This window comes from Glandiceps talaboti, chromosome 20 (genome assembly GCF_964340395.1).
Source record: "Glandiceps talaboti chromosome 20, keGlaTala1.1, whole genome shotgun sequence".
NCBI classification, from domain to species: Eukaryota; Metazoa; Hemichordata; class Enteropneusta; family Spengelidae; genus Glandiceps; species Glandiceps talaboti.
The window spans coordinates 12,160,896-12,185,458 of NC_135568.1; the positions used below are offsets into that span (position 1 = coordinate 12,160,896).

The window sequence follows — 24,563 nt, forward strand, 5'->3', positions numbered from 1 at the left end:
CTGACAGAGGGGACATTCTTTGGTTTTCATGTAAAAAGTATTGTACCAGTAAATTTATAAGTTTTTTCTATTTTTTAGGTGGGTGTACATATTCAGTAGCTTAAGGTATTAGTTATGGGAGGGTATTAGTTATGGGTTGGTATTAGTTAACGGAAGGTATTAGTTATCGAAGGGTATTAGTTATGGGGTGGTATTAGTTATCGGAGGGTATTAGTTATGAGAGAGTATGAGTTATGGGTTGGTATTAGTTATCGGAGGGTATTAGTTATGGGAGGGTATGAGTTATGGGTTGGTATTAGTTATCTAAGGGTATTAGTTTTGGGAGGGTATGAGTTATGGGTTGGTATTAGTTATCTAAGGGTATTAGTTTTGGGAGGGTATGAGTTATGGGTTGGTATTAGTTATCGAAGGGTATTAGTTTTGGGAGGGTATGAGTTATGGGTTGGTATTAGTTATCGGAGGGTATTAGTTATGGGGTGGGGGGAGATTCTTCTTCAGTTTTCTTAGAGAATGTATCAGTAAATTCCTCAGTCTTTAATTAGGTGGGCCTACATAGAAAATAATTATAGCTTAAAGTATGAGTCATAGGGGGTATGGGGTATGAGTTATGGATGGGGAGTCTTCTCCATTATTCTTGTAGAAAGTACGTTAAATTCTTTTATTTTTGAGGTTGCCATGGTCCTACATAAACAGTGGACTACTTCTTAGTTAAGGTATGAGAGTTTGGGGAAAAAGGAGATATGAGTTATGGATGGGGGAGTTTTCTCCATTTTTCTTATAGAAAGTGTCATTAAATTCCTAAGTCTTTTTTCACCATTTTTCTTGTACAAAGTGTCGTTAAATTCCTGAGTCTTTTATTTTTGAGGTGGGTCCTACATAAGCAGTCAGATAATTACAGGTTAAGTAGTTTCTGTTGTGTCTAATGGCATTCCACGGTATTCACAGTTTGACCCACAGTTTGACCCCTACAGGTGACACTCTCTTTTATAGTTTGACATTAAGTCTATACAATCTGTTCACAGAAAAAGAACCTAGCATTCCAGAGGGTTATGAACCCCCAAAGTTCACCAAGAAGATCACAGAGTGTGAAGTCATTGAAGGCAGTGCAGCAAGGTTTGAATGTAAAATTACCGGGACACCAGCCCCTGAAGTTACCTGGTATAAAGATAAGAAGGAGCTGAAGGAAGGGAAACATTTTCGTATGGAGTATGATGGAAGTGGTCTATGCTGCCTTACTGTTGCTGACGTGACAGCCAATGATGATGATGTGTACACCATCACTGCCAAGAATCAACTAGGCTCTGTGTCTTGCTCAGCTGATCTCATAGTTGGTGAGGATGATCACATTATTACCATAAAAATAAAAATGAAGCCAAAACTGGCTGCATAAAGATAACAATCCAACTTTAAGACAATCCTCATAATGAATGGGAACTCTGGTAGATTTTACGGGTTTATCACCCTTGGCAAAAAAGACTTGTTGGAAAATTTGGTACGGTAAATGTATGGGGAATATCCTTATAGCAAAACCAGAGTGTCTGGGATCCTGATAAACCATAAAATGGCAGATTTTACCTACTGCCCACCCTGGCAGGAAAGTTTGGCTAATGTATATAGATTATATACTAATTGAACAATAGTGGGGTGTCCTGGTAAAGAGACTATGGTTGATTTTCTCTCTGTACCACCCTAACAAAACATGAACATCTCCAGAGGAGCACCACAATGAAAAGACTTGTGAACTAAAGAATAGAATTTTAATGCATAACAGTATTTAAAGTCATTGGTAATCACTGAAGCTGTTAATTTCAATTTTACTTTTAACCCCATGCAGTGTTTTTGTTAAGGGTAGTAAGGAGGCAAAGTCGGCTACCAGATTAGTTCCCTCGGGGGTTCCCCACCTGTGTTCTTTGTTAGGTAAATAAGTAAGTAAAATTTAACTGACTTCCAGAGTAGTGCTTTTTACCAGGGTTTCCTACCATTGTGTTTGTTAACGGTGGGAAGTTGGTATAATCGACCTGAGTTACCAGTCATTTTACCAGGGTTCCCCACCAGTGTTTTTGTTCTAGGTAGTAAGTAAATAAAATCAAAGTAAAGTGTCTAATTATTGGTATTTTAACAATTTTCAGTGAATATACCGAAATATTGCTAGCTGTCTTATCAAAACAATAATGCTTAGTTTACAGCTAGTGCAGCAGCTGCACACACCCTCAGACAACTTCTAACGCAAACGAAAAACAATTGCATAGGTGCCATGCACAGTGGGGATGTAGAAGTAGTCAAGTTAAAATGTTGATTATCAGGTAGAAAATAAACAATTGCAGCCATTAAAATGCTCAAGTCCATATGTAATGTTTTCATTAGAATCCTTATTTTATTGCACTGAGAAAGAATAGCAATGTTTATCACTGTTCAATGTGATTGGGTAAAGGATTCAGCTGTACTTATTGTGTCTCTGTTGTCATGGTTATTGTTAGAGTTGAAATATATCTATCTTTGTGTCAAAAATGCAATGTCCCAAAAGTGAAACACCAAACACCAAGCCTACATCGTTTCTATCTATAAACAACTGAGTGCTACATTTGAAGTACTCTGTATCAGTTTTTACCAAGACAATAAGGTCATTGCCCTCTAGTAGGACAGTACCCCTATGTTCACAACACTTGGTGAGACCTTGATAGGTTCTCCTAAACATGTAAATCATAAAGATTACTAACTATTTACTCTAATCATACTATTGAGTCATAAATCAGACAATTGATAAGTAGAGGAATTCCTAACTATCTACTATACCCTCTGGTAATTACTTCACTACAAACAATATGAAATATTTTAATTGTTTTTTGAATAATCTGATTTATAGCTACATACAACAAACACTAGTCAGTGTCAAATTCTTAGAAATACATTTGTGACATTCACTGGTCAACAAACATGCATTCTGATGTTGTCTAGTTCCTATACAGTATCATTACAATTTACACCTAGTCTAGTTCCTTTATGATATCATTACGATTTACACCTACCGGTAGTCTAGTTCCTATACGGTATCATTACAAATTACACCTAGTCTAGTTCCTATACAGTATCATTACAATTTACACCTCATGGTTTAGTTACAGAGACCACATTGACATCCAGACTAATTGTGGTGAGCCAGATCTTATTTTTGCACTGAAGCAATTATTATAGCCACAAAGAGCCCTGCAATGAAAAAAACCCTGCAGCTTTCTTATTAAATCTATTTGGTAAAAGTATTTTTTACTGTGTTCTGTCAGTGGAAAATAATCAATGAACATCTGAAATGTAAAGCTTGGAGAGAACATACATATCAATTGTTATGCACTCGATAGAAATCACGAAAAACGTATGTACTTTCATTATGTTTGAGGAAACACTTTCATCATTTTTAGATCATTCTGTTAGATAATGCTTAGCCTAATTTTCTTACAATGCTGGTAATGGTATCAGATAGTGGGAAATCTGATAAAAAGTAGAGTTTCCAGTGTATTATACCATCATTTTATCACAGAATATGGCTCTAGAACTTAACCAAGAGATTGGATTATGAGGCTTCACAATACTGTTTAGCCCACAGGGAACAGTAGCCTATGAAAGTAAAGACTACAATTCTCTGGACTGTTAGCTGTCCACATTTTCCCCTAGTCTGGATGCCAACATGGTTTCTAACTAGGTGGAGGTGTAAATGTTAACAATACTGTATAGAAACTAGACTAATTTTCACCGAATATATTGATTATTGTAAATAATATATTTCTTAAAAGTTAGTAGAATCATCAACATTTCAAATGGTGACTGTACAACTTTAAGTGGTAGATTTTACCTAAATACCATCCTGTGAGTTTATCATTTTTACTCATACACATTTCTTGTTTTCTTACTTTGCAGAGCTTGAAAGTGATAAAGAAGAGGTAGCAAAGGCACCAATTAAGAAGTAAGTATTTAAAAGTTACAAGAAATAAGAAATAAAATGGTATCTATAGGGGGTTTCCATTGGACAGTTTCAGCTGACTTAGCCTAGAATCCAGGTGATTGGAGATTTTGAGTTTTGAATACCCCTCATCAAAAATCGGATCCTCAATTGCCTTGATTCTAGGCTAAAGCTGACTCAGAGTTGGTGTTGCTCTAGTCTAGGTTCTTCATAGCTTTGAATCTCAAGATCTTACTTCACTGTGTATTGAGAGAAATTTGAAGGCACGGATAGCCTCTAGATTAACTGGGGTCTTATTTAACCTGACTTAAAAAATGAACAAACATCAAGCTAGGCTAGTCCTGATGAGAGGAGGTGGTTGACGTTTGGGAATAGGGTTTTAACCTGCTGTGACATTTTAGCATGAATTCAATTAAAAGAATGAATCTCACTTTATTTTTCTTAGAACGGGTATTGTGCTGTTCAGAGGCCAAAATTTGGCAGCTTTTTAAATCTACACTTTTTATCATTTTAGAACAACAAGTTTAACTGTGCAGAGACCTGCTCTAACACAACCAAAGAAAGAACTATCAAAACCAGAAATCAAAGCACCTGAGTTTACCCTGAAACCAAAAGCCCAGACAGTGGCAGTACCAAACACTGCTAAATTTACATGCAGTGTTGCTGGAACACCCAAACCAACAGTGAAATGGGACAAAAATGGCAAAATTCTTGAAGACGAGGGCAGATTTGAAATCTATGAAGAAAAAGGTGTTCATATTCTGGAGATCTTTGATACAGAAGTGTCAGATTCTGGCAAATATACAGTTACAACAACCAACACTGCTGGCAAGGCTACAGCTACTGTGTCTCTCAATATGCAAGGTGAGTGGTTGTGTTGGCATTAACTTTTTAAAGAGATCAGTATTAGGGTGTTTAATACAATACAGACTGAAACACTTTACTGGGTAAATACAATGTTTTTAACGACGGCAAATAAATGTATTGGACCTTGTGTTAGAAGGAGAGAGAGAGAAAACCTTCTCTCTCAAATAATCATAAATTTGCCCTCTTTCAGTGTACTCTAAACAAATACCTGAAATTACTTTGTTTTCCTGTCTTTAAGATTTTCCAATTTTAAAATACTTTTTCATCTAATTTTTCACACTGAAAGAATATAACAAACTCTTGTACTAAGCATGTTTCCAGGCAGTGACACCATATATTCTAGAAGGTTCCATTCAAAGATATAAAATTTATGGTTTAGTAGATGTCTCGATGGCGTTGGCGTGACCTCAAAGTAATTTATACACCATATTTCAGCGGTAACTCCCATGTGTAGAATAATGAGTCACACCTTTTGTTTACCTGATGTGGGCAAAGTATAGTATTGTTTGTAGTCTTGAGTTCTGTATATTTCTTCTGTGTTGTTACAATTCTTGGTACCTGAAATCGAATTTTACTACCTAGGTGCATAATGAATATTAGATTTGTTGGTTGACATTGTGACTTCCAACCCACATGCTACACATGCATTACAATAGGTGTCACTGTGCACGAGACCTCCTTGTTCTATTTTGACCCACTAGTTGGATAAAATGATATTATAGGTACCAAGAATTTCTTGGTTGGCACAATGGCTTCCAATCTACATCCTAACACATGCATCACTATAGACACATGAGAATAAGTCAACCTTTCTTGTTCTATTTAGACCCTCCAGTGTGTGGTGAAATATTATTGTAGGTACCAAGAACTATGTTTGTGAAAGTTACAGCACAAAAGTAATGACCATTATTGACCATACAAAGAACAGTTGACTTAGTTTCTGTTTATAACCTGTCCAGAATTCACTCTGAGTCATAGTTAACTTCTGGCAATTAAAGGCCATATTGGATTAAGATTAAGCTTGGGTTACATAGTTGTCTGGCAGTACTAGTACAGAGAAATTGGTCCACAACAAAAGAAAGGTCCTATCTAATCCTTATGTCTCCCCTGATAAAACAGTACTCCTGCTAGAACCTAGGACTGAAACATTGGCCTTTAAGTGCTATGTCTCACAGGCATTCTTTCAGTGGAACTTCAATACATTATAACTGTACGACATTTACACAAATGACACTCACTTTTTAGCCTAGTATGAAATTGTGATGAATTCTACTGATTTTGGTTTGATTGTAGTTAAAGGTCAAGGTTTCAATCCCAGGCCCTACATTAGTATTATCATATCAGTAGAGCCACAAGGATTACATAGGAATACTTTTATTCATTACCAACTTGTTTCACCTAGATGTTAATCCTAATGTGACTCTGGTCTTTAGCAGAGAATAAACAAGAAAAAACTATTTTTTCATTATTCAGATTAAATGTATAGCTGACTTCTTACACTCTTTGTTTTTTCCCTCATTTTTTAGATCAACTTGTTCTGTAAGTCTAGCAGACAACTGTTTTTCATGCCTAGATTTTAATTCTAATCTGAACTGGGCCTTTAAAGACCCATGATTCAATCCCAGGTTCTGACATTAGTGTTATCATATCAGTAGAGCTATAAGGATTACATACGATCATTCTCTTGTTCAGGACCAACTTTTTCTATAGTTCTTCCAGACAACTTTTTCACATATAACTTTTACTCCTATAATTCAACATGGATTATTATATACCCAGGTTTTCAATCCCAGGTCATTGCATTAGTGTTATCTTAACAAGGATTACATACTAGATTATTCTTTTGTACTGTTTCAACTTTTTCTTTAACTCTTCAAGTTCCAGACAACTTTTTTCTCAGTCACCTTTGATTAAAAGTGATCATTTTGATTTTATAGGTAAGAAAGAAAGAACAGAGGCACCAAAATTCATCCGAAAGGTCAAAGACAGTACAATTATGGATGGTGATGAGGCTATCTTTGAGTGTGAAATTACCGGACTTCCAACACCTAAAGTACACTGGCTTCTAGATGGCAAAGAAATCAGAGATTGTGATATTTATCAGATTTCTTTCAATGGGAAAGTAGCTAAGCTGGTTTTACCAGAAGCTTTCCCAGAAGATGAAGGAGACTACACTTGTAAAGCAGTCAACTCAGCTGGACAAGTCTCTTGTACAGCAGAACTTCTTGTTGAAGAAGGTAGGTTCATAAAATTAAAGAGTTACTTATGTCTGAAATTGTAATGTCAAAAAAAAATTCAGAAAACAAAATTTTGGACAAATAATTTTGGTGAGAAAGTAACAATTTTGTAATCAGTTCACAAATAAGTATCATGTCTGTGTTTTCAGTACAAAATAAAGTGTATGTGTCCTAAAGATTTACAGAAAAACAACTTTTTGTCCACTAATTTCGGCGGGAAAACAAAACAATTTTATCATCAATTCACAAATAAATTTGTGACTAAAATAAAAGTTGAGATGTTCAAAAAATCAACAGAAAAACAACAATTTTTGTTAAATAATTTTGGGAAGAAGGTAATACAATTTTACCATCAACTGATGTGTAAATATTATTTGGATAATTCCAGTCTAAAATGAAAGTTGAGATGTGACACAAATTTACCGAAAAATGACAATTTTTGTCAAATAATTTGGCAGGAAAGTAATACAATTTTTTCATCGTTTCCTAAATACGTATTATTACTAGGAATTCCGTCTACAATAAAATTGAGATATGACAATAAGTTACAAAAACACCAGAATTTTTGTTCAGGAAAGTGAAAAGTATTGAAGACGTTAAAAGTGGTCAAAAAGTTGATAGCTAGTGTTGTCAGTGCATCTTATGTTTATAGTCGGGTACCATAGAAGTGTACCTTATGTGTACCTCTTTTAACAAAGTGATGGAATTTCAAACTACATACAACGATAAAAGACTTGCATTGTTGTGTGTCCAATGGAATGCCCAGAGGAATAATAACAAAAAAGAAAACCAGAAATCTTGTTTCACAGTTCACTACTCTGGTCACAAACTGATCCAAAAAGTCCACACTGTGTCGCATTGTTCCTGTGCACTAGCATCTATTTCTAGAATAAACTTTTCATGGTTGCTTGACCTTCATTTCTTTTTGTTGCCTCAACAGAAGTCAAGAAACCAGTGGTTACCAAAGACACTAAACCTGAATTTGTAGACAAATTACAAGACCTGACAGTGCAGGATGGTGACCAAGTAAAACTCACCGTCAAAATAAAAGGTGCGTCTGTAAACACAGTTGGCTTTCAATCATTGTTTATAGAAGTTTTACATTTGAAAACAACTGTTGGGTCAATATAACACTACTACAAGCATTAAAGTGGTATTAAATCTAAAGAACATTTGCCATATGGAAAGGCAACACCTACAAGTACTTGGAGAATGGGTTTACAAACTCCTTCAAGTTTATTCTCTGACTTTCCTTGCTTTGTAGACAGTTTTGTGGTAATTATACACCAAAGCTAAACATTTGCTTTAGGATTTAAACCTTTTTAGTGAAGTGGGTTGACTGAGAATGGGATTTTGGAATGCATGGACACACCTGTATGATCACTAGAACCATACATAGAAATTAATTCTTTCACACATGGACACAGCCCTATCACTAGAACCATACATAGAAATTAATTCTTTCACCCATGGACACAGCCCTATCACTAGAACCATACACAGAAATTAATTCTTCCACACACACTAATGAAAACGTTCGAGAGATTCTACCCTGATAATAACATTGTAGTAGTCTTTATGTACAATGCTTGTTGTGTTTGTGAATCTGTACAAACATATCAGTATACCTGTGTTCCCCCACCCAAAACTGACACTTTCTCAAGAATTAACTCTCAGTGTGTGTTGACTGATTAGAGATTTTTAAATGCATAGACACAGCTTTACCATTATAGAACCAAACATAGAAATGTCAGATGAGTTTATAGATAATATGTCTTGATAACAACATTATGGTGGTCTTGTGCATAACAATGCTCATATTTGTCAATTTACATACATGTACAAGATACAGATGTACGCAAATCCAATGGTCCGACAAATGTCAAACTACTAATTTTTTACTCAGACGACTAGTTTTTCACAATCAGGAAATCAGGTGGACCACCAGCTCAGCCTGCATGACTTTTTTGAGTCACTTCTATTGGGACCACCAGTTTCAAAACTGATTTGCTTATCCCTGTGGTACCCAAGTTCCCAAAACCTGACATTGTCTTAAGAAACTTGGCAATTGTAACCAGCTAACATCATAATTATAACGTTGTCTATTTCTACCACTAGGTTCACCTGCTCCAAAAGTGACCTGGTTTATGAACAACGAACCCATTGAAGACAGTCCTGACTTTAGACTAATCAGCAAAGATGATGTCCATACTTTGTTTATCGCGGAAATTTTCCCTGACGATACCGGAAAATACACGTGCAGAGCATCGAACACAGCCGGCCAATCAGAATCATCGGCCAAACTGACGGTCAAAGGTATTCCTAAATATGAGATTATTATCAAACTTGATTCCGTCAACTTCTCCAATCGAATTTTTAAAACAAATTTCAATCTCTCAAGTCTTCGTATATTCTAGATTTCTCATCCAAACTTTCACTTCTACAAAATTCTTGAGAAAAAAAAATCATTTTTCTATTCTTTTTAGACATTTCATATGATCCTCTTAGATTCCACTGTAGTCACAACCAATCAGTATTTGCTGAGACTTGTAGATTTTTCCTATTCATCTCTCCTGTAGACTTCTTTGTCAGAAACTGATCACTCTGCTTCTTTGTGACTTCACCAAAAAAAAAAAAAATTGACCCTCAAAAAAAATGACACCGCATATACAGCAATCATAATGCCGCCTCCTGCTGCTAAAAAATGTACATTTTTATAAAAGTCACAAAGAAGCAATGGTGTCTAGTTTCCCTTTTTTTCATTTTGTGTGAACTTCTTCAACTGCATGCAAGTTTGTTACATTGCTTCATGTTGTACATAGAATATATTCAGACATTTGAAAAGTAGGATGGATTTAACATGACATACAGGATATAAGGACAGTACAGTTAATGGTCATTGCATCAATGATCAGTCAATGAATTGTATTTATATGCAGAAAAAATCAGTTGGTGGTCAGTCAATGGCTGACATGAAAATCAATCAATGAATGACAAAGTTCCATCAATAATCAGTCAATGAACTGTACTTGTCAAATGGGAAAGTCAGCTAGTGATAGCCAATGACAGAAAAAAGAATGAATGAATGAATGAATGAATGAATGAATGAATGAATGAATGACAAGGTTTCATCAATGATCAATCAATGAACTGTATTTGTCAATGAGAAAGTCAGCTAGCGATCAGTCAATGACTGACAGAAAAATGAATGAATGAATGAGGTTCCACCAATGATTAGTCAATGAACTGTATTTGTCATATGAGAAAGCCAGCTAGTGATCAGACAATGACTGACATAAAAACCAATGAGTGAATGAATAAATGAGGTTCCATCAATGATTAGTCAATGAACTGTATTTGTCATGAGAAAGCCAGCTAGTGATCAGACAATGACTGACAGAAAAATGAATGAATGACAAGGGTTCAGGCAATGAATTGTGTTTGTAAAACAAAGAGTCAGCTAGTGATCAGTCAATGACTGACAGAAAAATAAATGAATGAATGAATGAATGAATGAATGAATGAATGACAAGGGTTGAGGCAATGAATTGTATTTGTAAAATAAAGAAAGTCAGCTAGTGATCAGTCAATGACTGACAGAAAAGAAAGAAAGTTATAGACAAAATATTGCCTAGACTAGATCAAATACTGATTGGTGCTCATTCTAAATACAGCATAGTGAAATAAATCGCTAGAAACTATTCCTTTCTTGTCTAGCTTTTCTCTTTCCAGTGTTACTTTTGCCACTGTCCTTGTGTCCTGTCTGTCCATGTTCTGTGCCGTCCTACTAACTCTTTTTCAAATCACAGCTCCAATCCCAAGTCCAAACCTGACCCGAGTTTTCTGATACTATTTCATTCATCCTCAACCTTCTAGTATCAGAATGTTCAGGTTATAGGTTTTGGGGATGGAAATCTGTCTCTGTCTCTCACATACACAGTACATACTGTTGCACTCACAGTGAGGGAATTCTGTCTTCCAGGGATTAGCACTTTCTTTTAATTAATACTTGACCACAAAGTGAAGGAATTATGGTTCAAGATTAAGAATGACGTAGTTCTCTTTAACATTTATAGATTGTAAGATACATCATGTTGTTCAGCCCTAATCAGCTATCACTGTATGTGAGTGCTGGCTGATAGGGGCGGCATGACGCATCATATCTTACACACTGTACATCAAACTTTTAACGCAGGTTGTAATTTCAACCCAAAGCCAGTCCTGTAACAATTCTTTTCTTTCAGAATGCATCTCAAAAGTGAGTTTTTGGTACTTTAAAACAGATAGTATCAAATTTGAGTTTCTGTTCCGTCATCTTCCCTATTCAGAAACAAAAAATCTCTTTTGTGATGATTTTATTTGCCCAAATTTATACAATCTCTTTACATCAATATAGATATTCCTTGGAAGAATGGATTCCTTCACATTCCACAAATATCAGTATTAGAGCTACCATCAAGTGTCATGTTTGGTGTTGTTTATTTGGTTGTAACCGAGCAACAAAAGGTCACATGGCTGTAACGTAGCAACTAAAGATCACATGGTTGTAAGCTAGCAACAAGTCATATATCCCATAATAACTACTTATTTGTTTGCGCTATCCTCATAAAAATGGCAAGACTTTTTCTCTTCGTATTTCAATACAATAATTCTTTTATCATATTTGTTTGGTCCCCAGCCGAAGGGTTATTGTCATGACACATCTCTGTGATATAAAATTACAAAGTAAACTACAACAAATCTTGACTCATGAAAAATAAATTACACAGTTAATACTTACAAATATAGTCAGGAAGTAGACCTAACTGTTAGGCATAAGTGTACCTTTGAATAATTGTAGCTACCATGCCAAACTGTAATAGTAACTGGATAAAAGACCAGTTTGGAAAGCTTGTGTCATGATATAGGATGACATAATCTTCATCTTTCAGAGACTCACAATTTTACAATCATCACTTTCATGCCTGTTTTAATTTCATCAAAGCTTGATATATCAGTATTCTTATAATGTAAAGTCATTTCCCATCAATTTTGTCATCTTGCCATTCCTATGATGGGTAGTGTAAACTAGAATAAAGTTACTTGGGTGTCATCTCAAAATATACCAGCCCAGCCCTTCTGAATCTATAGGATTGAGTTAGCACTCCCTCTACACCCACCAACAGAAGTTAATTGTTCGAGTTTACTCCCTTCGCATCCATCAAAACAACTTGCTTAAGAGTTTACTCCTTCCACACCCATCAAAAGAAGTTGCTTGAGTTTACTCCTTCCACACCCATCAAAAGAACTTGCTGGCTTATGATAGAAATGAAGAAGTAAATATCGTTCTTTGGAACTTGGTAAGATAAAATGTCCTCAGTCCAGAAAAAGGCGTTTCAGAATCAGCCCTTCATTCAGAGCCAACATTCTCTCACTTTTGAAACCATGTGAGAAAGGTGTAATCATATTTCAGGCTGTTATACTGTTATTAAGAGAATTATCCCCTATGTGTACTTGATTCCTTCCCCTTCATAAGGCCCTCATTCTGTTCAAGAGACCAACTGTCCTCACTTGATCCCCCTCCCCTCCCATACTGGGAATACCATTGTCAACTGCTCGTTCTGTTAAAGAGACCAACTAGCCCATACTTGACCCCTTCCCCTACCCCCACCTCTCCCATATTGGGGATATCACTTGGTCCACTACCATCATTATCACCTGGCGGTCATCATACACCATGCTAAATAGACATCTGTGAACGTCTTCTTCAACTGTCATCTGAAGTCTCAACTCTAGATCTGTTTAAAATACTCTGTCTGCTGTCCTATTGTCGTCTCTTTCACTACTCTCTCACTACTTTGCTGTAACATCTATGACTCAGTTCACATGGTGATGGGACTTCTTACCAACTCTTGTTTCCAAGGTAACTGTCTCTTCTTCTCTGCATGATCGACTGCATGAATTCTTCTTCTCAATTGTAGAAAGTAGTTTCAAATTATTTTATCCCAATGATTAGATTTTAAATATTTTTGAGTTTCAAAACTGATACAGGTGATTTTGAATAATGCCTATGCAGTGATACCTGTATCATGTGGTGAAATAAATTTGTTTTGTGATCATAAAAGGGTAGAAGAAAATTTCAAGTTATGCATCTACTTCAGCCAATCTTTGGTTAGTAAAGGTTTCACTGCAGATGCATCATGCAAAGTTTCCTAACCATGCACTCAATATGATATCGTGAAGGTATTTGTGCATGTGTATGAAGTACTAATTTCTCTTCACAGAACCTGGACCATCAACTGATCCACCAGTATTCATCCAGAAACCCAAATCAGTGAATGTAGATGAAGGCAACAGTGTTAAACTTGAATGTAAAGTTGAAGGTTCACCCATTCCTTCCATCACTTGGGAAAAGAATGGCCAAACAGTTTACGATGGTGGCCGTATCAAAATCTCCAACTCTGATGACACCAATATTCTCCATATACAAGCTGTACTATCTACTGATGCTGGACGCTATACTTGTAAAGCGGAAAACATGCATGGACAAGAATGTTGTACAGTGACGGTGTCGGTTAGACAAATTGAAGAAGAACCCATCGACTTCAGATCACTACTAAAAACCAGGTTGGTAACATTTCTAATAAACTGGCCTAGAATCCACAACATCGTAAACCACAGATCTCTTTTACGACACCGTCTGAAACATAGCCGCCAAGTATTTCGTTGCTTCAGCAGAAATATGTCCTCGGGCTTGCAAAAATGAGAATCCAGTCATGTAGGGATGTTTGCTATCACCTTTCCCCCCCAACACCTGCGGGCATTTCACGAGTGGTCTTCTACTAATGAAGGTTTCAGCCATAAAGGTGCACATTCTTAGGTTTTAAATTTTCCCACTGTGAAATGACGTAGATGGGCATCACGAATATTAAATAAACCCACCTCAGTAGACAAAATCAGCCAATCACAAAGGGATATATTTCATGATGGACATAGAATCAGCCAATCACAAAGGGATAGATTTTATGATGGACATAGAATCAGCCAATCACAAAGGGATAGATTTTATGATGGACATAGAATCAGCCAATCACAAAGGGATAGATTTCATAATGGACATAGAATCAGCCAATCACAAAGGGATAGATTTCATGATGGACATAGAATCAGCCAATCACAAAGGGATAGATTTCATGATGGACATAGAATCAGCCAATCACAAAGGGATAGATTTCATGATGGACATAGAATCAGCCAATCACAAAGTGATAGATTTTATGATGGACATAGAATCAGCCAATCACAAAGGGATAGATTTCATGATGGACATAGAATCAGCCAATCACAAAGTGATAGATTTCATGATGGACATAGAATCAGCCAATCACAAAGGGATAGATTTCATGATGGACATAGAATCAGCCAATCACAAAGGGATAGATTTCATGGTGGACATAGAATCAGCCAATCACAAAGGGATAGATTTCATGATGGACATAGAATCAGCCAATCACAAAGGGATAGATTTCATGATGGACATATAATCAGCCAGTCACAAAATGATAGATTTCATGGTGGACATAGAATCAGCCAATCACAAAGGGATAGATTTCATGGTGGACATAGAATCAGCCAATCACAAAGGGATAGATTTCATGGTGGACATAGAATCAGCCAATCACAAAGGGATAGATTTCATGATGGACATAGAATCAGCCAATCACAAAGGCATCTAGACGACATGATGGACATAGATGTATCTATTAGTGGGGGTTGAACACGCTGCAGGAAGTCATAAATCTAACTAACGTTTGACTACACAGCCATGACAGCCAGGCATAGAGGGAAAGGTGATAACAGAAATCACCAAATGACTAGATTGTACTTTATTTCTATGCATTGGTTCACAAAACTTGGTACAAAATATTGTTATCAAATTGTAGGTTTCACTTTGTTACAACACAAACTTACTTTTCATTGCATTAGCTGAAAAAAATATTCTCTGGCTTGAGAAAATGAAACAGGAATGAAGTCAGCATGTAATCTTCATGCTATCTTGCTATCAACAGCAGCCTTCTTTTCTCACTATGTATGTAAGCAACAAGTTACACTAAATTTCATGAGCGACAAAATGTGACAAATCTCAAAAAACAAATTATCCATTAACTCTTAGCATCAAATCTTTCAGCTGTCTTACTATCAACTTTCTTTTCTCCCTGTATGTCAACGAAATTTATTTTTATCGTGACACGGACAAAATGTGAAAAGTGTCAAAACAAATTATCCCTTCAAGACAACTAAGTTGCCATCAAATCGTCACCCTGTCTTGTTATCAGTCTATTAAAATTCTTTTCTCACTATAGATGTCAACCAAATTCAATTTCATCAGCATATATCTACAAAATGTGAAAAATGTCAACAAAACTAATTATCCTTACTGGTTTCTGTAATTTTATGTTATCTGTCACCTGGAACAAATGCCAAGTCAGATAATCAAGAGAATAGCAAACTCACAACTGGGCATGCTCAGATGCAAAGGATTGTGGGATTATTTGTAGTTGAAATAATGTTATGTAGGTTAATCAAAAGGATCACCCACCCGCAAGGGTCTGGGTAAGACTAGATTATTTGTGGTTACAAACAATGTGAGTGTTCAGCGATTGATTCCCATGTTTATCAATGGAATGATACCACATTTCCCACAATGCACCTTCCATGATCATCACAGTGGTGAATTTGAAAGTTTCTGTTTATGCAGATTATATTCCAGGACAATAGAAGTCTACATAATTCAGTCTTTTTATTAGGTATTGGCCTTTCTGCCTGTCTGCCATGAATCTGTGTAATGACACAAGTTATTCTATATATGGACCCTGCATGGAATGATACCACATTTCCCACAGTGCACCTTCTAGCTTCTGAGATAATCACAATGGTGTTTTCATAAGTTCCAATTTATGCAGAATATATTCCCCTGATTAGTATTACAAAACAAGTCTACAGAATATTATAATTCAGTGTTTAAAGTAGGCATTGGTCTGTCTGGCTGAACCTATGAAGCCACAACAACTATTCTATATGGATCCTGCATGGAGTGATACCACATTTCCCATAATACATCTTCCAAGATAGTCACAACTGTGGGTTCCCGTTTCTGCAGGATATATTCCCCATATTATAATAGAAGCCTGCTGATTATTATAATTCAGTTCTTAAAGTAGGCGTTGGTCTGTCTGGCTGATTCTATGTCTCTACAGCAACTATTCTATATATGGGCCTTAATGCGTTGATACTAGAGGATAGTGAGGCAGCTGCCTTTCACTAATGTATGTTTGATAAGAGTCTGTATAAATACCAGGGTACAGATAACTAGAGGGTGTTACACTTGCATAGTCGCATTCAATATGACACGAAGGCCTCTGCAGTTGGATTTTTGCAAGAGAGTCTATGGATACTATCCCAATGTGATGAAGATTGACAAACCATTCAGATGGCGGCTTGGTGTGAATGTTGTAGGAAGAGATTCAAGGTTCTATATATTTCATTCTATTTACAAATGAGTGTTCTATTTAGTTTATATCGTTGGCGATTAAATCGCCCATTCAGTTGGTGAGCTATGCGACTGTATGTGACCATACAATTCTCGGTACCTGTAATTTTATCTTGTGCTAAAGGGTCAAAATGGAACAAGGTTGACTTATTCTCACACTTTCCTATAGTTATGCATGTGTGGCATATGGATTAGAAGTCCTGGTGTCCACGATGAAATCAAATGGTGTTAGTTTTATGGTGTGCCTGGGTAGTAAAATTCTATTTCAGATAACAAACTAACTCTAACGAGAACTAATTCTCCCAGATATCTTAATTTATGTGTTTCATTTTGGTTTGAAGTTGTCTGTGTTTTGTAAAATACACCAGAGAAACACCACATTATCCCTATTTCTGCTATTCCGTAATCAAAAGCTGGGATCACCCACATACAGGGACTTGTGTCGTGTGACGCATAGCCCAGGGACTTGTCTTGGTGTTAATCTCAAGAAGTTGAGCTCCACATCAAAACACATTCCTCAGTACTTCTGGGTTTATCTGCCTTGGCTTGATATGGAGGGTTTCTTGGTATAACACCAAGGCCAGTCTCTGAGATACGTGAGGAAAGACAGGTGTAGTTGCTATGTCAATTTCATTTCAAGTGACTGAATATGTTTTTGTTAAAATGTCATTGCTTTACAGATTTATGTAGTACCGTCTCGTACGTCGTACGACACAAGATAAATATGATCATTGTTTCCTATCACCAATACATGCATACCCCCTACTTGTGTCTATTCTTGATAGTGTAGATAAAACTGACTTTAGTAGCTAAGCTGAGCTCTGTAATCATTTTAAAACTTTACAGTTTGTCTCCTCCAGCACGAAATAGATGTGATCTGTGTATCATTACACCAAACATGCAAACCCCTACTTATCTATGCCCGATAATACAGATTGGACTGACTTAAAATGGTAAATCGAACCATTATAATCGTTGCAGTTTTATGCACATCTCATATCTTTAGAATTTGTTGCCTAAGTCACAACTTGTGTAAATCAAAAGTAACATACAACGACCCTGGATTATACAGATTGCATTGGCTTTAATAGCAAATGTTTAACACCGCAAAACTTTTATGCACATCTCATATCTTTGAATTCTGTGGCCTGAGTCACAACTTGAGTAAATCAAAAGTAACATACAACGACCCTGGATTTAGGATTACATTGACTTTTAATGTCAAATCTGAACACCACCATCATTTCAAAAAATGTGTCTGTCTCATATCTTTGCATTTCCAGGCCTAATTCACAACTTATATAAATCAACAGTAACTCACATATCTACCCTGGATAATGCAGACTACACAAGTCTAGCTTCAATAGCAAAATTTTAACACCACGATCATTTCAAAATTTGGAGTAATGATAATGTTTGACTCATATCTCTGAACTTCCAGGCTTAATTTACAACTTGTATTTATTGAACAGTAACTCATGTCTACCCAGGATAATGCAGATTATACTTTTATAGGAAAGTTTTAACACTGCAATTGTTTGAAAACTATGTCTGTCTCATATCTTTGCATTTCCAGGCCTAATATATAAATCAACAGTAACTCGCATATCTACCCTGGATAATGCAGATTACACTAGTCTGGCTTCAATAGCAAACTTTTAACACCGCGATCATTTCAAAACTTTTGTCTGTCTCATATCTGAAAACTTCCAGGTCTAATGCACAACTTGTATAAGTCAAACAGTAACTCAGTTATCTACCCTGGATAATGTAGATTACACCGACTTTTAAAGGGGAATTTTAACACTGTATTAAATCATTGCAAAAACCTTTATACTCTCCTATCTTTGTATTTCCAGGCCCAATTTGCAGAAGTTGAATAAAACAACAGTCGAGGAATGCGAGGGCAAGGAAAGTGATATCGACCAGAAAGACTTTCGACACATGTTAACAAGACACGTCCAAACAAAGTGTAAACCTGAAATAATTAAAGGACTCAAAGATTTGAAAGTTAATGAAGGTGACAAGGCTGTGTTTGAGTGCCATGTGAAGGGAGTACCTCCACCAGAGATAGTGTGGGCATTAGATGAGAAGGACATCAAAGAATCTAAGTATTTCCATATGACGTATGATGGAGTGATTGCTAGGTTAACTATCGCTGAAGCTTTCCCTGAAGATGAAGGAGAATACATGTGTCGAGCTACCAACACAGTGGCTGCAGTTGAGAGTTTTGCTGAATTAATTGTAAAAGGTAAGAAATTTACACAATGAAACTTTCTTAAAAATGGTGGAGGTAGTCACATGTACTGTTTATGAAAAAGTTGCGTCTCAAATACCCGGTCTCAGATTCACTGCATTCACCGTTTACAAGCAATGTTGAGAGTCTCAGCAGCAGTCGCAAAGACAGTCGCAGTTTATACCGGTAGTGTTTACTTCAAATTGAGACTCTAAGTTGTAGTCATATTTACCCTATTGAGGGGGTTGTCCATACAATGTACATGTACCTGAATTATCTCTTGGGGTCTTGAGATTTGATGCCATGGATAGCACTAGATATATAAATGGTGGCTGAAAATGTTAGAAATTGAATTAAAATGTTGTGACAGTTTATATACACTTCCAGTAATTGAATACTGCCCATTTCATGTTAGTGTTCACTGGATCTATTTGATACATCTGTATCTGTATCTGTATCTGTACTCTTGACGTACAAGCGTCAATACTGGTTGTCCCATACATAGTGTAAGTGTAAGTGTGGAGCACCCACAAGAAACCCATATGATACCATCAAATGCTTTGATCTAAAAAAAAGGTTCAACCTTTTCAAGAATTTTAATATCACTAACTTTAGAAATCAGGCCGAGTTCAATTATTCTACTTTTAACCAGAATAGACTTATTTATAGTTCTTCAACCTTTCTACAGAGTGACATGTACTATTAGTCGGCTAAAAAAAGGCAAGACTTCTTTCAAAATGTATCACTCACTTTAGAAATCGGGCTGAGTTCAGTTAATCTACTTTAGCCAAAATAGACTTGCTAGTTCTTCAACCTCTAAACAACCAGACTTTCCTCCAAAATTTATCACTATCTTTAGAATCAGGCTCAGTGTATGTGCCACTTTACTTAGAAAGGTCTCGCTAGTCCCTCAAGTTTTCTACATGCGCCATTTGTCTGCATGTAGTCAAATACTTCTAAAAAAGGACCAGACTTTTCTCCAAATTTATCACTGACTTTAGAAATCTTGTGTCACTTAAAGTTAACCAGAAACCATTGGTCTTCAATCAAGTACTCCTGAAAAAAGACCAGACCTTTCTCTCTGCAGACTTTAGAAACCTGACTCAGTGCAGTGTCACTTTAACTAGAAGGGTTTCACTAGTCCCTTAAAGCTCTCTATACACTATTGGTCTGGTCAAGTACTTCTGTTCTAAAAAAAGGCCAGACTTCTCTCCAAATTTATCACTTTTCTGCTTCCTGTGTAGATTTAAAGTTCAAGCCCCCTCAGCCATAAATTACAAATTAAATGACTACTTGAATGACATAAATTATCATGAAACAGAGAATAAAGTACATTGATATCCTGTAAAGTACTCTTTGGTAAATAAATGCCTTGCAAATCATATTCACAAGTGGGCAAGCCTAGTAGGGGCCTAGATGTGTGTGTGTGTATGGCTAGACGGTGACCTTTCACACCAGAGGTCACGCTGTATGTGATAGCTTATCAAGATTTATATATATATTAAATCCACAATGTGGTACATTCTAAAACAAAATTCAAAAACACAATTTGTGAGTCCCAAAACAGGCATTAGATTTGATGTGATATTTGCCTTGTCATCCCTGATAATGATATGAAGTTTTACAAGGTTTCTCCTTGTATGTTACTAAGTTTGCAAACTCTACGCAAGTCACTGAATGCATAGAAAACTTCAAATGTCATCACATTCCCTGGTTGCTACGGATACGGAATACTTAGAAAAACATTGAAAGTAGAGGTAACTGCATTTGACCAGCCCTATCAGTACCTGTGACCTGGTATAAGTTTCCTGGCATCTGTTACCAAGTTTTGAAAACCTGGGTAAATCAGTGAATGTACAGAAAACTTCATTTTTCATCACATTCCCCCAGTTATTGGAGTTACAGAAATCTTAGAGACACAGTGAATGTACACAGAGGTAACTAAATTTGACCCCACCTATCCATACCTGTAACCTGATACAAGTTTTGCTAGGTTTCTCGTATTTGTTAGCAAGTTTAGAAACTCTATAGGCACGTCACTGAATGTATAGAAAACATCAAATTCCATCACATTCCCCTGTTGCTACGGTTATGGAAAACTTTGAGAAACACTGAACATACCTATAAGTAATTAAATTTGACCACACCTACCCTTAGTTTTGCCAGGTTTCCCCTTGTTTGTTACCAGGTTCCAAAAATCTAGGCAAGTAGCAAACCATGTAAATTTAATGACATTCCTCCTGTTGCTACGGTTTCTGAATATTTTGGTGAAACAATGTATAGGAAACAGTAAATGTGACCATATTCCTGCTGTTGCTAGGGGTTACCTAAAACTTAGTGAAACACTGAATGTATAGAAAACTATACTTTGTAAGTCACACACGTACTCCCTGTTACTATAGCCTTGGGTATAAAACCTCAAAAACAACATATGTAGGAAACTAAATTTTACCACATTTCTACTGTTGCTAGGGTAACTAACATTTGTGCAAAACACTTCATTCATGTAAAGGAAACAAAATTTTACCATGTTCCTCCTGTTTCTATGGTAACTAAAATCTTTGCAAAATTCTGAAAGTTCAGGAAACTAAATTATACTGCATCCCTACTGTTGCTATGGTTTTAAAGCCTTAGCAAACATAGTAAACTGATACTGAGGAAATATCACCACCAGTTGCAATGATTCTTTAACCCTTCAACTTGCCCAAAATAAACAAACATATACCACCTCTAATTCTACTTCTACAGCTAAATCTCATCAAAATCTATTCAACAACTGCACAAGGGTACTGCTACCAACAAAACATACCTACATACTGTCATACTTAGTATTCTACAATCTGCAAAAGCGTCACATTAAGATGTGAACAAATTTTGTTTTGATGGCATCTTTGAATTGCTGTAATGTTGGAATTGCAAGTTCTATAATGGAGTCAGTTCATCCCAATACCTTAATGTCCAAATATGAAAGACTTACACTTAGTTACTTGTATATTTATTGAACTGTGTGACTTTTAGCAGATTTTCATGTCTTCTATCAATCTGAATAAAATCTGATGTGGGGAACATGGCTCAATTTATTTATTTACCTCTATCTCCGTTATTTGTTTTTGATTTTGTTCGGGGAGTGGGCACCTTCTTCACACCACTCCATCATCGCAAACCATGGCCTGTTTTACGGCAACATTCTTAACGAACCTCTCTTAGAAATAATAACTTTGGCTTGCGAGAATGCACCACTCAGATATGTTTAATATCAGAACATTGTAGTTCATTACCATACATAGACTCATGGACAATCAAGAGTTCTACAGATTTAGCTATCACACATTAACACCTGTACTTGCCAGGTAGACAAAGTATGAGTATTGAGAGTACAGTGCTACACTTTGAAATTCTTGGTACCTATAATAACACACACATACACCTGTAGCAATGCCTGTGGAGTGGAAGTAATGGTGTTGACCAAGAAGTCAAATGATTGTTATTTTTGTAACACAACTAGGTGATAAAATTCTATTTGAGGGATAAACAAGAATGACAAGAGAGTTTGGCCCCTTGTTACTTTGTGCAGGGAGAAAGCTGGACATCTCAGCAACACCTTGTTGCTGTTGATACCAATGTTTGTACCATCATCAAAGTGTGTTGCTACAAAACTATGACATAACTCTAGTCTTACTCAGCATTACAATCTCACCCCCAAGAATTTACAATTAATTACAAGACAACATTTCTGTTTTGAATCTTTAAAGGTTACTTCAATTTCAAGTTAACAAATGAAATCTCTGTTTAGGCTATTTTGGGTTTTGTCTCAAATGTTTATCTTTCAAATGCTAGATAGTGTTAGCATCTCATTTATAGTCTTTAATCCAGGCGAGTTTATTCAGATACTTATTTCACCATCAGAATATAAAGAAAGTGGTAATTTACGGAGATTAAGAGAGTTCTTTCTGTTTCGATGGTTCTGAAAATGAGAGTGCAAGGTGTTTGAACAAAATGTGTCAGTACAATGACCACTTCACTGTTAATTAGTAGTTTCATGTAATACCGTAAGTCATGCATGTTGATTTTGCTACAAGTTGACTAATGTTTAAAACCCCTTCAGGTGTTATCAAAGGGGTTATGCTATACTGCCGGCAGGTGTTTTAATCGCAAACAACCCACAGCTATTTAAATCTCTTTGGAAACTTTCCTTTTTACTTTTTAAGTGGGAGCGTGTCTGTATGAAGAGATCGTGCAAGGAAACTTGAGAAAACAAGTTAGGATTGTTTGAACTGATGCCACTAAATCAAACAAGTAGCTTTTAAGACATAGTTGTGAAGTAGTCTGTTTTATCAAGATTGGTTCAGCCAATTCCACACTGGTAAAATATTTTGCAAGCTTCAAACATCTTATAATCTTACAGTTAACAAAGGTTGAACTCATGGAGAAGACAATTACAGATACCCCGGTAATAATATTGGAAACATACAACTTCATTGGTAGCTAGGAGGACTTATAATTTGGACATCTTGTGTGTATAAAAACTTTGCAAAACTGTTACAGGAAGCTTACTTCTACTACTACTAATGAATAACAATGTTGATTTTTATATGATAGCGCTTTCCCACTCTGTGCTCAAAGCATTTTACAATTATTACCCCTGGCACTGATCTATAGTGACACAATGGCCCTTTATACTTCCTAACTCCCTGGGTAGTATGCACTCCATTGCAGCCTTTATAAACACATATGATTAAAGCATTCACATTGCAACCTCTATCCTACCAGGTCCCCAATTATACAGCTGGGTGAACTGAGGCACAATCATGGTTCAAATCTTGCCCATGGACTTTAGCCATTCAGAAACAAACAGCAGTGACAGGGCTCAAACCTGCAGCCTGAAGATTCAAAGCCGACCACTCTAACAATGTGATTACCTTGACTCCCACTTTACCATTAAATCTACATTTTACTATGAAATATTATCAACTTCAGATTTCATATATACAGACTGTTGATTTCAGTCAAGTTAGTGTTGAATTCCAATAATTTTAACCCTTTCAGGACTAGAAACTTTCCCGCCAAAATTTTTGAACAAAAATTCTTGTTTCTCTGTAATTTTTGGAAAAAGATCAACTTTATTTTAGATCAGAATTCAAGAAATATTACTTCCCAATGAAGTAATATTCTTAAATTTTAGAAAATGTTCTAACAATCAAGTTTCTATTTATTCCAATGTCGTCTCTAGGAATGAAAGGGTTAAAAGTAGTTTCCTTGCTCACATTTCTGTCAAGACATATGAATTAGCTACAAATTTGAAAAAGACAACTGTATTTTCAAAACAGGTCATGTTACATTGCAGTGTGAGTGAGAACACTCCACTGGTGGTGTGTTGCATATTAGAATTGGCTGTTGCAAATAAGAAATACAACAGACTGATATTTAAGACTGTGTGAAGTAGTTTTTAATAGCCATTCATCATATAACCAGCAAAAACACATAAATTTCCAATTCATTTAAGACCTATAGGCTATTGTGGAAGATATGCCACAATATCCCGGGTCAGTTCTGACAAAGAGTGTAAAGTGTAAGCCTGTCCAGGGTCTCCAAAATCCCACTAAAGTTTTTCATATGGGGTAAACTGGTTATGGGGTCTAGTTCTTGAAGTGCTGTTGAAGCCTTCCTATAGTGTACATTTATAGGTGTGTACTGGTGGTCTCTTAAAACCACATATATGTATATAGATATGGTTGTTGGTAC

At 36.1% G+C, this 24,563-nt stretch overlaps 1 protein-coding gene across 1 annotated transcript in view; it reads left to right on the top strand.

Annotated features, from left to right (window-relative positions):
- LOC144450554 (muscle M-line assembly protein unc-89-like) overlaps positions 1-24,563 on the top strand; it is a 144,961-nt gene that overhangs the window by 27,269 nt on the left and 93,129 nt on the right. Inside the window, exons 9-16 of the mRNA XM_078141198.1 lie at positions 1,023-1,331; positions 3,910-3,955; positions 4,467-4,816; positions 6,757-7,056; positions 8,000-8,107; positions 9,175-9,372; positions 13,320-13,662; positions 18,445-18,836. Coding sequence (XP_077997324.1) covers positions 1,023-1,331; positions 3,910-3,955; positions 4,467-4,816; positions 6,757-7,056; positions 8,000-8,107; positions 9,175-9,372; positions 13,320-13,662; positions 18,445-18,836 — 2,046 coding nt within the window. The remainder of the gene's footprint in view (positions 1-1,022; positions 1,332-3,909; positions 3,956-4,466; positions 4,817-6,756; positions 7,057-7,999; positions 8,108-9,174; positions 9,373-13,319; positions 13,663-18,444; positions 18,837-24,563) is intronic.